Here is a 16,108-nt window from a genome sequence, read left to right as displayed (position 1 = left end):
TGGTATCAGCCTTGCCCCCGTGTACTAGACTGCGCCTGAGTGTGCAAGGGCTGCGGTGCCCACTTCATGGGGTATACTGCTGGAAGGTTGACACAAGCATTAGGTTGACAATGACTGGGAAGGCAGCCGCTGACACGCCCCCGACACTTCCACAACACGCCCATCTGACTTTTTCCCTGTCACAGCGCGGACGGCCATCGATGGTTGCATTTACCGATGGTCATCCCTACTCTTTCACTCACTGACCCGTGAGCCAATCAACACCAGGAGGCGGGGCTTCATGGGTGCATATGGAGGAGGAGCTATGATGCTTGTCGTGACACCAACTGGAGGTGGACGTTGATGGTTATGTCAGCGTTTGGTGTCATCACTCGAAGGGTGACACTTAAGATTTGGGGTATGCTGGAGATTTTGGCAGATGATTGGCTGGTACTTTATTTCTCATCGCTTTACCTCTCTCCACAGCTTGATACATCTCCCCCTGTATGGGAAATAACAGCACCCATTACATATATGGGTACTCTTTACCTAGAAGGGCGCCCGTTAGGGAAAAAGAATCGCGTCGGTTGCATTGGATGCGACCAAAAAATCGCATGCGATGCGACCGGCGCGATGACCGCGATTTCCCATAGGGAACAATGTTAAATGGCCCAATTGACCCGATTTTTCCATAGGAAACAATGTTAAATAGCCCACAGAGACCAAATAGGCACCCTGAAGTGTGAAATGGGCCGCACAATTGTTAACGCCACCCCACGATCAACGTCAACCCGAAGCGTGGCGAGTGCGGCGAGCCCGCGAGGGGCGGCGGTATGCGTCCTCCGACCTTTTCATACCCCCACTATCCACGTCGGCGTGGAGTTGAGAATAGAAAGTGTGGCGAGCGCAGCGCGCCACCGAGTCCGAAGCATGGCGAGCGCAGCGAGCCCCGCGAGGGGACACAGACAGCTGTGAAGCCCGCGAGGGGACGCGTATACCTGTGAAGGTGTCCGCTGCGCTCGCCACGCTTCGGGCTCGGTGCGCTCGCCACACTTTCTATTCTCAACTCCACGCCGACGTGGATAGTGGGGGTATGAAAAGGTCGTAGGACGCGTACCGCCGCGCTCGCCACGCTTCGGGTTGACGTTGATCGTGGGGTGGCGTTAACAATTGGGGGGGGCCATTTCACACTTCAGGGGGGCCTATTTGGCCTCTGTGGGCCATTTAACATTGTTCCCTATGGAAAAATCGGGTCAATTGGGACATTTAACATTGTTCCCTAAGGGAAATCGCGGTCATCGCGTTGGTCGCATCGCATGCGATTTTTTAGTACATACGATGCCCGCGATGGGCGCCCTTCTAGGTAAAGAGTACCCATATATGTAATCCGGAAGAGACAGGCTTAAAACCAGGTGAAATGCAGGCTTGGATTCAGGATCCTGGATTAAAGTGATAATAGGCACACGCAGGAGAGCATCTGCCAGCCTGCTGATTCGGGAAAACTACGTTTCCCAGCATGCTTTAGGCCAGGAAGGAAGCAGCGTGGGCCGGGGATCAGCTGCCGCTGTCAGTAGCATTGGTGTCGTCCGGCCTCCTCTATGGCTTTTTATAGAGCTGGCTGATGGGGGTTGGCAGAAGGACAGGAGCCAGTGACACACGATGCCCTGCACTGGGACTGTGGCTAATTAATCTGCAGAAGAGGGGGGTGTGATGGGGAAAGCATTATCCGTGCCTCGCTCCGTCCGCGTCCCATCCTCCGACTGCTCGCTTTAAATCCTCCTGGATGCAGCCCCCGGCAAATCCCTGGACAGGAGATATCTTCATCTGCCTGCTGACGCCGAACCGCAGAGAGATGAGCCCCGCTGGGCTGCGCCTTAAAAAATAAATTCGGCTTGTGTCGGATTTCCGATTTTAAAGTCAGATCCGAGGATGGGCTTCGCCGGCGAGCACCGCCAAGTGGTCGTAACACCTCCAGCCGCGCCCGAGAACTCGCCCCGCTCATATGCACGGGCCGGCGCGCCCCACCTGCTTTACATGCGGAGCGCTGCGTCACTGTGTTATTAAATCAGGGACTTCTTTTTAACGACTGCTGCGGGATATTTTTATTTACTTCGACTCTGCTAAAACGGAGATCATCAAACCATCTTGAGACGGACCTCGCAAGTCCTCCGATACCGCCGACGGCAGTCCGCAACTGCTAAGATGGAGCGCCAGCGGGCCGAGATGCTGATCAAGATTGCGCGGGTGCGCCTGGAGTGCGGCAGGACGGGCGACGCGCTAAATTATCTCTACCAGGCCCAAAGCCTCTACCCCACGCGAACCGCCGCCGCCTTGATTCAGGCCATACGGGGCGGTTACCTGGAAAGCGATGGAGCCTACTTCCAAACGCCCGATGACCGCTATGAACAGAGCGAGTGCTGGGGCAACCGCAATCACCATGCGGGCTGCGGGAACTGCGGCAGGCCAGCTTGGCAAGAAGAAGAGGATGACGACGAGGATGAGGAGGAAGAGGAGGCGGAGCGCGAGGAAGAAGAGGAGAGAGTGACGCAAGGCTTTGACGACAGCGAGGATTATTACAGCGTCCTGGGGGTCAGAAGGAATTCCAGCGAGGAGATGATCCGCAAGTCTTATCGGAAACTGGCGCTGCTCTACCACCCCGACAAGAACAGCTCCCCGGGGGCCACAGAGGCATTTAAGGTGACTGTGGGTGGTGAGATAGTGGGGGGGGGGGGGGGTCATATCAAGAGACATAGGGGTACATTTACTAAATCCGCTCAAAATGAAAGTATTTGATGTTTCCCATAGCAACCAATCAGATTCTATTACCCTAGAAAACGATAGATGGAAACTGATTGGTTCCTATGAGCAATATTTCCTATATGTAAACATCTATTCATGATATATACTGCACCACATGCTGACATACCATAATATCTATATACATTTATAGCAGAAGTGTGACGTTTTTGAGCAGCCTATTTCTATGAGGCCGACTTATAGGCCTCGGGGCATAGAGTTGCAGAATTATATTTACGTTGTAATCAGCTGCTTCGTTATGTGGCAAAACGTCTGCCTGCCATTTACAATGCATCACCATTGTGCTCTGGAAAATGTGAGTTATTATTGTTTGTTTATATGGCGCCCCAAAGGTTCCGCAGCGCCTAACAATACACAAATGAGCAAAAACAGGTAACGAATTACAGTACAAGACAACTTAGGACAAGTACATGGTAAATATGGATAGTTACATCAGGGGAGAGGACACTGAAGTAATCATCAGGGTGGCAGAGTTTTATAGGTATTCTTTACCTAGAAGGGCGCCCACGATTTTGATCGTGGGCATCGTAAGGTAAAAAAAATTGCGTCGGTCGCATCGCATGCGACCAAAAAATCGCATGCGATGCGACCGACGCGATTACCGCGATTTCCCATAGGGAACAATGTTAAATGTCCCAATTGACCCGATTTTCCATAGGGAACAATGTTAAATGGCCCACAGAGGCCAAATAGGCACCCTGAAGTGTGAAATGGCCCCCCCAATTGTTAACGCCACCCCACGATCAACGTGAACCCGAAGCGTGGCGAGCGCAGCGGTACGCGGCCTATGACCTTTTCATACCCCCACTATCCACGTCGGCGTGGAGTTGAGAATAGAAAGTGTGGCGAGCGCAGCGCAGGTAAAGAGTACCGTTTTATATATTCCAAGAAAGGCACATGAGGAGAGAGGGCCCTGCTGAACTGTGCACCTGCCGGGTGACTTGGGACATGTGACCTGCCGGGTGGTATGGGAACTGTGACCGTTATGTGCAGCCAACCAAATTTGACTCCTAAGGGGGTGGTAAGGGGTTAAATTGTTCCTCCCAGCAAGGCTTTGATACAGGGCACAGTAGTAGTAGTAATAATAATAATAATAATAATAATAATAATAATAATAATAATAATAATAATTATCAGCAGAGGGAGAGAGATGAGAGACAGAGAGTGTGAGAGAGAGAGAGGCAGAGAGAGAGAGAGAGAGAGACAGGGAGAGAGAGGGGGATCGCAGAGAGGGAGAGAGAGGGGGGGAGAGAGAGAGACAGAGGGATAGAGAGAGGTACAGATGGAGAGAGAGAGAGACAGGCAGAGGGAGAGAGAGAGACAGGGGGATAGAGAGAGGTACAGATGGAGAGAGAGAGAGACAGGCAGAGGGAGAGAGAGAGAGACAGAGGGATAGAGAGAGGTACAGATGGAGAGAGAGAGAGACAGGCAGAGGGAGAGAGAGAGACAGAGGGATAGAGAGAGGTACAGATGGAGAGAGAAAGAGACAGGCAGAGGGAGAGAGAGAGACAGGGGGATAGAGAGAGGTACAGATGGAGAGAGAGAGAGACAGGCAGAGGGAGAGGGAGAGACAGAGGGATAGAGAGAGGTACAGATGGAGAGAGAAAGAGACAGGCAGAGGGAGAGAGAGAGACAGGGGGATAGAGAGAGGTACAGATGGAGAGAGAGAGAGAGACAGGCAGAGGGAGAGGGAGAGACAGAGGGATAGAGAGAGGTACAGATGGAGAGAGACAGAGAGAGAGAGAGACAGGGATAGAGAGAGGTACAGATGGAGAGAAAGAGAGAGACAGGCAGAGGGAGAGAGGGATGGAGAGAGGTACAGATGGAGAGAGAGAGAGAGAGAGAGAGAGAGAGAGACAGGCAGAGGGAGAGAGAGAGCCAGAGGGATAGAGAGAGGTACAGATGTAGAGAGAGAGATGATGAGAGAGGGAGAGAGACAGAGGGACAGAGAGAGACACAGAGGGAGAGAGATAGGCAGAGGGGGAGAGAGAGAGGTACAGACAGAGAGTGAGAGACAGACAGACAGAGGGACAGAGAGACAGAGGGAGAGAGAGGGACAGAGAGACAGAGGGAGGAAGAGAGAGACGGAGGGAGAGAGAGGGGGCAGATAGAGATAGACAGAGGGATAGAGAGAGGTACAGATGGAGAGAGAGAGACAGAGAGAGAGAGACAGGAGGACGGCGAGAGGGACAGAGAGAGGGACAGAGGGAGGGAGAGAGAGAGAGGGGGCAGATAGAGAGAGAGGGGATCAGATAGAGAGAGAGAGGGACAGAGGGAGAGAGAGAGGGGGGGCAGATAGATAGAGAGAGAGGGACAGAGGGATAGAGAGAGGGGGGCAGATAGAGAGAGAGTGGATCAGATAGAGAGAGAGGGACAGAGGGAGAGAGAGAGGGGGGCAGATAGAGAGAGAGAGAGAGGGATAGAGAGAGGGGGGCAGATAGAGAGAGGGACAGAGGGATAGAGAGAGGGGGGCAGATAGAGAGAGAGGGGATCAGATAGAGAGAGAGGGACAGAGGGAGAGAGAGGGGGGGGGCAGATAGATAGAGAGAGAGAGGGGGGCAGATAGAGAGAGAGAGAGAGGGGGGCAGATATATATAGAGAGAGGGACAGAGGGATAGAGAGAGGGGGGCAGATAGAGAGGGGGGACAGAGAGAGAGGGGGGACAGAGAGAGAGGGAGGGGCAGAGAGAGGGGGGGGATATATATGTAATTATATCACAATGGTCATGTATTGTATTGTACTATGATATTGGTACTTATATGTTAGTTGGGCGCCCACTATAGTTAGTACGCTCATACCCCACTATCCATGTCGGCGTGGAGTTGACTTTATATAGTGTGGCGAGCCACCGAGCCCGAAGCATGGCGAGGGGACGCGGAAAACTAAGCAAAGAGCTTACTGGGCGCCCAACTGACATATAAGTACCACTACCACAATGGGATCCGGGTGGGTAACGGTCAGAGGGCTGACTACATTAAGGTCACATGCATTAGACCACTGAAAGTCAACATGGCTTAGGTCGACCACTAAAATAGGTAGACAGGGCTTAGGTCGACCACTAAAATAGGTAGACAGGGCTTAGGTCGACACCGGAACTAGGTAGACAGGGCTTAGGTCGACACCGGAACTAGGTAGACATGGCTTAGGTCGACCTTACATAGTTACAAAGGCCCTTATTCTGATCGGGTCGGTAACGGCCGCATGCGGCCGTTCCGCCGATGTTTTCGCTCTGCGCATGTGCAGGCGAAATCGCCGCACACTTTTTTTGACCGCCGCAAAGGGGGCGGATAGGGGCGTGAGGGGCTACTTAGCCTCATTTCCCTATGCATACGCCCCGCGTTTCATGGGCGTTCCCATGCAAACGCGGGGCGTATGCATGGTAATGAGGCCATGACGCGCGTGTAGGGGGCGGGCAGCTGACATCGCCGGATGTCAGCTGCCCGCCCCAATACAAGATTTCACACGGACAAGTGTCCGTGTGGTCTTGTGTTGCGGGACCTGGTGGAGCGTGCGGCGCTGCATTCGATGGTCTGCGACCATCGAATGCAGGGGCTGCTCCCACCATGGAGGAGGCGTATCCCCGTCCACTTTCATACGGATCGCCACATATCCGCGTACGGACGGAGGTGGCGATCCGTACGCAAGGCGGGGATTCGTCTGTGCGGTCGGAGCCGCATATGCGGCTCCAGCCGCACCGATCAGAATAAGGGCCATAGTCGTTAAGGCTGAATAAAGAACTGCGCCCACCGAGCTCGGCCTTGTTCACACTACGCGCTACTATGTCACTACAGTATGTCACTATGGCCCTTATTCTGGTTCACTCGCAAAGGCAAATTCCTTCTGACATGGACAAAGCCATGGGGCACTACAGGTGGGGCAGATGTAACGGGTGACATTTAATGAGATGTGACAGTGTGACTTTTGCGAAATTTTCGCCAAAAACGGCCGAAATCGCACATTTTGCCCAAATTTAATGAGATGCGAAAAATGGCAAATGCGAAAACGCACTTTCTGAAAGTGCGATTTTTACTCGCGCCGGACTCGCATCCAGATGTTTTCCCATTGGAAAGTATACAATTCGCATATTTAATGAGATGCTAATTCGGGAAAATGTGTCTAAAAATCGCCGGTACTCTTTACCTAGGACGGCGCCCATCGCGGGCATCGCATCCATCGTATGCACTAAAGTAACGGGTGCGACGCAACCGACGCGATGCCCGCGATTTCCCATAGGGATCAATGTTAAATTTTTCAATGCACCCGATTTTTCAGTTCAATGCCTCAATGCCCGCGATTTAGCCATAGGAAACAATGTTAAATGGGCCACAGAGCCCAAATAGGCACCCTTAGCAGTGAAATGTCCCCCACAATTGTTAACGACACCCCACGATCCACGCGAACTCGAAGCGTGGCGAGCGGCGGCGGTACGCGTCCTCCGACCTTTTCATACCCCCACTATCCACGTCGGCGTGGAGTTGAGAATAGAATAGTGTGGCGAGCGGACGCGGATACCTGTGAAGCCCGCGAAGGGCAGCGTTTACCTGTGAAGGTATCCACGTCCGCTCGCCACGCTTCGGGCTCGGTGGCTCGCTGCGCTCGCCACACTATTCTATTCTCAACTCCACGCCGACGTGGATAGTGGGGGTATGAAAAGGTCGGAGGACGCGTACCGCCGCCGCTCGCCACGCTTCGAGTTCGCGTGGATCGTGGTCTGTCGTTAACAATTGTGGGGGACATTTCACTGCTAAGGGTGCCTATTTGGGCTCTGTGGCCCATTTAACATTGTTTCCTATGGCAAAATCGCGGGCATTGAGGCATTGAACTGAAAAATCGGGTCCATTGAAAAATTTAACATTGATCCCTATGGGAAATCGCGGGCATCGCGTCGGTCGCGTCGCACCCGTTACTGTAGTGCATGCGATGCCCGCGATTTTTTACACCCGATGACCGCGATGGACATCGTGGGCGCCGTGCTAGGTAAAGAGTACCAAATCGCCAAACATTTAGACCAGGTTCTGACAGGCGAATTGGCCAGAACCCTGCACAGATCATTGAGACCTGCGCATGGTCCTGTGGTAAAAATGTGTTAAAGTGTTTTTGTTTTTTTTTAAATGGCGTGGGGTCCCCTCCCCCTGAGCATAACCAGCCCCAGGCTCATTGAGCCGGTCTTGGTTACAAAAATACGGAGGACAAAAAATCTGGGGGTCACCCGTATTTTGAAACAAGCACCAGGCTTCAACCGGCCGCGGTGTCATGCCACAGCCGGGGGACACTTTTCATATAAGGTCCCCCGGCCAAAACATGAGCACCGTGGCTGGTCAGCCTTGGACGGGGTATCTGGAGAAGTGGGGACCCCCCAATAAAGGGGTCCCCCCCTCCAGGCTTCACCCGTCCAGGACTGAAGCCCGAGGCTGTCACCGGCATCCGTCCCGCGTCGGCACATGTCAGCTTGTGACTGTTGACCTTCTCATTGTCGCCCTAATGCTTGTGTCAGCCATTCGATCCTGTCGAACTTAGCCATGTCGACATATTTCGACATATTTCAGGTGTCGACCTGAAAAACTCATGGAGAACATTTCACCTGTTGACAGTTTTTTGCTTTTGTCGACCTTTTGTCAACGTTCACCTTGCGCATGTCTACCTTTTTGTGTCGACCTGGACACAATCCTTTGCTCCATACCCAATAAAACAAGCGCATGCAGACAGATGATCGCATGCAAAACGTGCGCAGCGCGGGTCTCTAAACAGCCTGGGCGGGTCATACGTGCGAATGGGTTGATAAAAGAAGGCCGGTTTGATAGAAGGACACAATTTGCGCCATTCGACCCTATGTGGATTCAATGGTTGCTCAGAATGGGCCTCATTCACATCCCAATAGATCTGCGGCACATGCTGTGCGGTGGCGATGTTCTGTACTATGCGTGTGCCGGGCACATATTGGGCATGTGCAGTCGGGGTCTGCGGCAGATGCAGGACAGAATCAGGCAGCCAATCATTGCCCGGAGCGGGGAGGGGTGCGCGACGGCCTCCGTTTCTTAGAACACAGGTGCTGCAGGGGAGCGGAGAGGCCGGGATCTCCATCAGAGGACAGAGATTTTGTGGTGCCTGTGTCATAAACGCGGTGGCCAATTTGCACGATCCCATTGGTCGCGTCGCTGGCTGTTGGTGCCCGCTGCAACCGCCTCTTTAGGTGCTACGACACACCCACGTCTGACTAGCCACTCCCCTTTAACCTCCCAGCAACTCCCACTGACATTCCCCTCTTCTGCGCCCTGCTGTGATCCGCGAGCACCAGAAGCGTAGTGGGTGTAATAAGCAGCGGGCAGCTAGGGAGGGGTGTGGATCAAAGAGTCAAAAGTCAATACGTCGACCATTACCGGCATGGGCATAGGGTCGACATTGGCAAAAGTTTGACACATGAAAATGCTGACGTACGTTTTTTACTTCTTTTTTTTTTAGATAGAGAGAGATAAATAGATAGAGAGAGAGAGATAAATACTTAGAGAGAAAGATAAAGCTCCAAACAATCAGATATTTATTACATAAGTACCCAATTATCTCCTATCATCTTTCAAACCCAGCCTGTAGAATGGCATTTGATCACCCACTTTCATTGTCACCGCCCAGTTCCCACCCAAAACACCTGTTACACGCAAAGACAGACCTGGGCCAATTTGGATTACGGCGATACATTGGAACGTGTCCATTTGCTTCTGTGCTTGCGTTATATGCTTGTATTTGCTATTTGCATCCAATAAAAGGGAATCAGCGTCATTGGTACCCTTGTATAATGTCCCGGTTATACTACATCTTGAATACGGAGTACAGTTTTGGGTATTTCACTGACGTAAGGCACACCCACTGAGAGGGGTCAGCATCGGTCAAGCTTAATGCTTTCTGAAGGGTCAAAATGATAAAAAAAAAGATGGGTCCAATTTCCCCTGATTCGGAAGGATCAGGCAGTGAAATGGTGCCAAATTGCATTTCTAAACACCTGATGCGCGGTCACGTGAGTCGGGAGGTCGGACCGGCTGCACATAAGATTTGCTAAATCTTATGTGCAGCCGGACAGGGGACACTGCGAGGTGGCGGACACTGCGAGGCAGCCGGCGGGGGACGCTGTGAGGACGGCAGAGGCAGCGGGCGGGGGACACAGAGGTGGCGGATGCCGGTGAGGGGAAAGGAGAGCTGGGCAGGAGGAGCAGCAAGAAAAAAAAACCAATACAAATGAATGGACAGCCAGTGATTGGCTGAGTGCTCTTAGCCTATTGCTGACTGGCTGAGAGAGCGCTCAGCCAATCACTGGCTGCCCATTCATTTGTATGGGCCTTTTTTTTTTGCAGCAGCAGCAGCAGCAGCACTGACAGCTCCCTGCTCCGGCTCCCCCTGCCCCGCTCACCATTACCCTCGCCAGTGTCCGCCACCTCTGTGCCCTCCCCACCCATGCCCGCCTTGCAGTGTCCTCTGCCCATTACCTATGCCCTCCTCGCAGCGTCCCTCGCCAGTCGCTTCGCAGCATCCCCCACCCGCCTCCTCGATGTCCGACGCCCCTGCTCCCTCCACCTCACAGCTCCCCGGGAGTTGCATATGATAAATTGCATGTGATTTATCATATGCAAACCTTGCCACATCAAGTGCCTAATCGTGTGTCCCCCTCCCGGGGATCTGCCAGGGAAATCAGGCCCGACTTGTCCTTAGGACAAGTCAGACTAATGTATGGGGGCCTTAAGAGGTGACTGAGATATGAACAAATACATCCATGGTCTATACAAGGTGTGTACGGAACGTTTCGTAGCAAGCACCATACGAATTGGAAGGGGAAAAGGTTCCACCAAAGGATGGGTTCTCTACTGTGAGGGAGGTAAAACAGTGAATTCCTGACTACTTAAGGTGGAGGCTATCTCAGAAGAAAGACAACCTGTAGCTTTAGTTGGTGCACACTGAATACTTACCAAGTGCACTTCTACTTCTCTTCCATACTGATGAACTTCTATGTCTCTTTCAGGTGATTGGGAAAGCATTTGCCGTTCTCAGCGACCCAGTTAAGAGGAAACATTATGACGACTTACAAGGCCGGGCGCAAGTTGCTTCTGACCCAGACCTGACCACCGACGAGCTCTTTGATCTCTTCTTCAGGGGTCACTTTCCAGCCCGGGCAGCTTATGCTGGTCAATCACGAGAGCCAAGGTCAACTAGAAGAGAAGAAGACAGAAGGCGTCAGAGGTGGTCATCCGATGAGGACGCACAAGATAAGCCACAGTGGCAAAGGGAAGGAATGGGACAAGATAACAGTCAAGAGAGAAGGCGGAGAGATGAGGTTTATAATGAAGAAAGACGCCAGTGGCAATGGGAGAGAGAGCAGAAACAAGATGGTGGACTACCGAAGTGGCAGAAAGAAGCAAAACGAGAACCGGGAAGGCCTAAAACTCCACAGGAAAGGAGGCAAGACACTGGGCAATCAAGTCCAAAGTGGAGTAATAAGAAGGGTCAAGAGAACAGAAAGTCAAGATGGCGTGAGGAAATGGACAAGAACAATATTCGTCGGCCTAGAAGACAGGAGGAAGAAGAAGGCGGGCGCCCTAAAACGGCATACTCTGCCTTCATCCAGGTCCTGCCGGTACTGATCCTGGTGGTGGTATCTGTGGTGGCTCAGATGACTGCCACCACTCCACCGTACAGCCTCCACCCTCGACCCTCTTTTGGCTTAACTATCTCCAGGGAGACAAGCAGCCGCGGAGTTCCTTATTACGTTGGCCACAATTTCCAGGCCCGGTACCGCGGCCAAGCACTGGTGGAGCTGGAGAGGGCAGTGGAGAAGGAGTATGCTGAGCAAGTACAAGCTGGATGCTGGAAGGAGAAACAGCAGAGGTCAGACCTGGCCAACTTGGCTCGGCTTTATGGGGATGAAAGACTGAGGGAGAAGGCTGACACCTACAAGATGGAGAACTGCAGGAAGTTGTCAGACCTCATAGGCTTAAGGAGGGGAGGCTGATGGCTCAGAGGGAAGCTTGGTGGGGTCTTTATATTGATCTTGATGGGACATTTCTGTGGAACTTAGAAGAAGACCTGGCCAAACTCGTACAGTTACTGTTGAAGCTAATAGGAGATTTGCAAGTATCAGCACCTCTAAAACTAGAGATTTATAGGGTTTCTGGTTTGTTACCCTACTTGCTTGAGTTTTTCTTTTGTTTACAAAGTAGTTTGAACTTTTTTAGACATCTTCTTAGACATATTATTGTAGTTTAGACTACAGGTACGTTTTATGTAGATATTCCGCATACTGTGAACATAGACTCAAGAAGGAAAGTGCCAAACTCTTAGTGTTCCTTACGCGAAGCCGCAGAACATTCCCTAACCGGACAGAAGGCGAAGCGCAGGTGTGTTATCGTAGAAGGCTCTGTCTTACATGTGTCGACGGTCCTTTTCAGCGGAAGTGTTGTATGTATGTGTTTGTGTATATGTTAATTTATATTACGCTATATATTGCACTCGGAGACGTACAGTATGTAGAGTATCGGCAATTTCCTATTATAGTACAACCGGGATAGATGATCTTGTCCAAAAAAGTGCAATGCATTTACCTTGCGCAGAGCAAAGAGGGTGCAGGGCGACACCACTAGTACCCAGTTCCCTCCTGGCATAGGTCACATATTTAAACATCTCTATTAGGCACCAATGAAACATCAAAGAACCCCCCAAAAAGCCTCAGTTATACAGCAGCTCGAGTGTGGAAAAACAAATATAGAGCTATGTAAACTAATCTACGCCTGTGCAATGTGGAGTGTTCCTATCAGCGAGACATTCCCGAACATCCAATCAGTGACTATTCGCTAGCGCTGACGACCATCATCTTCACCATTTGCCCCGACCCGCTAGAAATAATGCAATACTGCGAGGTGCACTTGTGTTTGTGTCCTGGCTTTCAATGTGTTCCCAGCGGGTTGGGTATGCTATGTCGGCAGTATAACACTGACGTTCTCGTCATGTCGACATGACCATAAAGTCAATGTTGACCAATATCGATATTCATCAAGAAGACAGTGGGGAAATGTCAACATGTTAGATGGCCGACATATGTTTCCTTGTGGCCCAGTGGTGACTCGCCTGCTCCCGACCGTTGCAGCTGGGTTTTTTGGGTTCAAGTGATCATGTGACTCTCCCTTCCGGGTCAGAGCGCAGATCCTCTGGTGTTAAGGTGAATATTTCCATGCTAAATCTAATCGCTACGACTACCCTTAAACCTCGGCCCAGCCCCCCCACAGCCTGCTACTAACCCTTACTGTAGCCAAACCCCCCCCCCCCCAACGTGGCCTGATACTAACCTTATCCGCAGACTAACACTAGCCCTCCCCGCAGCCTGACCAGAACCATCCCCACAGCCTAACCCTAGCCCTCCTCGCAGCATAACCCTAGCCCTCCTCGCAGCATAACCCTAGCCCTCCTCGCAGCCTAACCCAAGCCATCCTCGCAGCATAACCCTAGCCCTCCTCGCAGCCTAGCCCTCCTCGCAGCCTAACCCTAGCCCTCCCCGCAGCCTGACCCCTAGCCCTCCCCGCAGCCTGACAGTAACCATACCCACAGCCTACCCCTAGCCGTCCCCGCAGCCTGACTGTAAACATCCGCACAGCCTATCCCTAGCCCTCCTCGCAGCCTAACCCTAGCCCTCCCTACAGCCTGACTGTAACCATCCCCGCAGCCTAACCCTAGCCCTCCCCGCAGCCTAACCCTAGCCCTCCCCGCAGCCTAACCCTAGCCCTCCCCGCAGCCTGACTGTAATCATCCCCACAGCCTGACAGTAACCATACCCACAGCCTAACCCTAGCCGTCCTTGCAGCCTAACCCTAGCCCTCCCTGCAGCCTGACTGTAATCATCCCCACAGCCTAACCCTAGCTCTCCCCGCAGCTTGACCGTAACCATCCCCACAGCCTAACCCTAGCCCTCCCCACAGCCTGACCTTAAGCTTCCCCACAGCCTAACCCTAGCTGTCCTCGCAGCCTAACCCTGCCCACAGCCTAACCTTAGCCCTCCCCGCAGCCTGACTGTAACCATCCCCACAGCCTGACTGTAACCATCCCCACAGCCTAACCTTAGCCCTCCCATAGCCTAACCCTAGCCCTCCCCACAGCCTGACCATAACCATCCCCACAGCCTAACCTTGGGATTGGTTTGAAATCCCGGCGTTCGGAATCCCGGTGGTCAAAATCCTGACACCGGAATCCCGACCTCCTAAATCCTGACAGGGGGAGGGTGGACATGGGTCGCCACACCATGCGGGCTCGCTGCGCTCGCCATTAATTTATTCTCCCTCTATGGACACCCACAGAGGGACAAAGTTCCGGGATTTCGGCGTCTGGATTCCGACCGCCGGGATTTCAACTGCATCCCCTAACCTCAGCCCTCCCATAGCCTAAACCTCCTTCCAGCCTGTCACATCTCCCCGAAGCCTATCCCTAACATTTTGAAACTGTTGACATCTCACCTGTCGTTTTGCCTGTCAGCATTTTAACAACGTTGACATGAAAACATTTGACATTAAGGTATCGACATGGTCACAGTTGACATTCTGACCACATCCCATTCACAACACGCCCTTAGCATGCTCACCCTACATTACCAGACCCACTTGCATGCCACATGCGGGTATCAGGGTCAGACGGGTATCAGCCTGCATGTGGCCAGGGAATGCACACAGCGATTCCATGCAAAGTGCTCCGCCCGCGCTAACTGGCACTGTCCTCGCTCCACGCTAACTGGCACTGTCCTCGCTCTGCGACACATGGCCACACAGCGCAAGCCAAGCAGACATTCGTTTCCATTACCTATCACACAGTAGGTGGCTGAATAGTACACCCTACACTTAGCCCATGGACAGACAGGAGAGAAGCGGAGGCGCCATCACGTGCCTGCACCCGGGGGAATTGTTGGAAAAACACAAGGGAGAATAGTTTAGGGTGACGCTCGATATTTAGATAGCGCAAACCTAGGCCGAGCTGCGAGGCAAGACGTCACATGATTTGTCATTGACGGGAACCAATCAGATGGGATAGGGGTTAATAAAAGCAATAATCTAGTTGCTAGTCCGCACTGTGTGTAGTCAGTGATTGTCTGTGCAGCAATAACTGTTCCCTTACATCTGCCAGAAATAAAATGTGTGTGACTCCATGCTGATCCTTATGGGGAACCCTACCTACCGATTCCACGTGTAATGCTTTATAATATCCACAGGCCACGTCCTGCCGATACCACGTGTAATGCTTTATTATCACCACAGGCCGCGTCCTACTGATTCCACGTGTAATGCTTTATTATAACCACAGGCCAAGTCCTGCCGATACCACATGTAATGCTTTATTATCACCAAAGGCCACGTGCTACCGATACCACATGTAATGCTTTATTATCACCACAGGCCGCGTCCTACTGATTCCATGTGTAATGCTTTATTATAACCACAGGCCACGTCCTACTGATTCCACATGTAATGATTCATTATAACCACAGGCCACATCCTGCCGATACCACGTATAATGCTTTATAATATCCACAGGCCATGTCCTGCCGATACCACGTGTAATGCTTTATTATCACCAAAGGCCACGTGCTACCGATTCCACGTGTAAAGCTTTAAAAGAACCACAGGCCACATTCTGCCGATACCACGTGTAATGCTTTATTATCACAACAGGCCACGTGCTACCGATACCACGTGTAATGTTTTATTATAAAAACAGGCTACGTCCTGACATTACCACTTTATAATAACCACAGGCCACGTCCTACCGATTACAAGTATAATGCTTTATTATAGCCACGTCCTATTGATTCCACGTATAATGCTTTACTATAACCTCAGGCCACATCCCACTGATTCCATGTATAATGCTTTACTATAACCTCAGGCCACGACCTACTGATTCCATGTATAATGCTTTACTATAACCTCAGGCCACGACCTACTGATTCCATGTATAATGCTCTATAATAACCACAGGCCACATCCTACCGATACCATGTGTAATGTTTCATAATAACCACCGGACATGTCCTACAGATGCCACGTCCTACCGATACCACAAGTAATGTTTTATTATAATCACAGGCCACGTCCCACCGATACCATGTGTAATGCTTCAGAATAACTACAGGCCACATCCTACCGATACCATGTGTAAGGCTTCATTATAACCACAGGCCACGTCCTACTGATACCATGTGTAATGCTTCATTATAACCACAGGCCACGTCCTACTGATACCATGTGTAATGCTTCATTATTACCACAGGCCACGTCCTACCGATACCATGTGTAAT

At 51.7% G+C, this 16,108-nt stretch overlaps 1 protein-coding gene across 1 annotated transcript; it reads left to right on the top strand.

Moving 5' to 3' along the window:
- The first annotated feature begins 1,512 nt into the window (after nt 1–1,512).
- On the top strand, nt 1,513–14,992 carry LOC146075973 (dnaJ homolog subfamily C member 18-like). The gene is made up of 2 exons (XM_083185718.1): nt 1,513–2,676; nt 10,802–14,992. The coding sequence occupies exons 1-2, from the start codon at nt 2,182–2,184 to the stop codon at nt 11,786–11,788; spliced, it is 1,482 nt and encodes a 493-aa protein (XP_083041844.1). The 5' UTR covers nt 1,513–2,181; the 3' UTR covers nt 11,789–14,992.
- Nucleotides 14,993–16,108: the final 1,116 nt, after the last annotated feature.

This window comes from Crinia signifera, chromosome 4 (genome assembly GCF_055691185.1).
Source record: "Crinia signifera chromosome 4, ASM5569118v1, whole genome shotgun sequence".
In the NCBI taxonomy this organism is placed as follows: domain Eukaryota; kingdom Metazoa; phylum Chordata; class Amphibia; order Anura; family Myobatrachidae; genus Crinia; species Crinia signifera.
The sequence above is the reverse complement of the archived record's forward strand: the minus strand, read 5'-3'. Positions and strand labels throughout refer to the sequence as shown.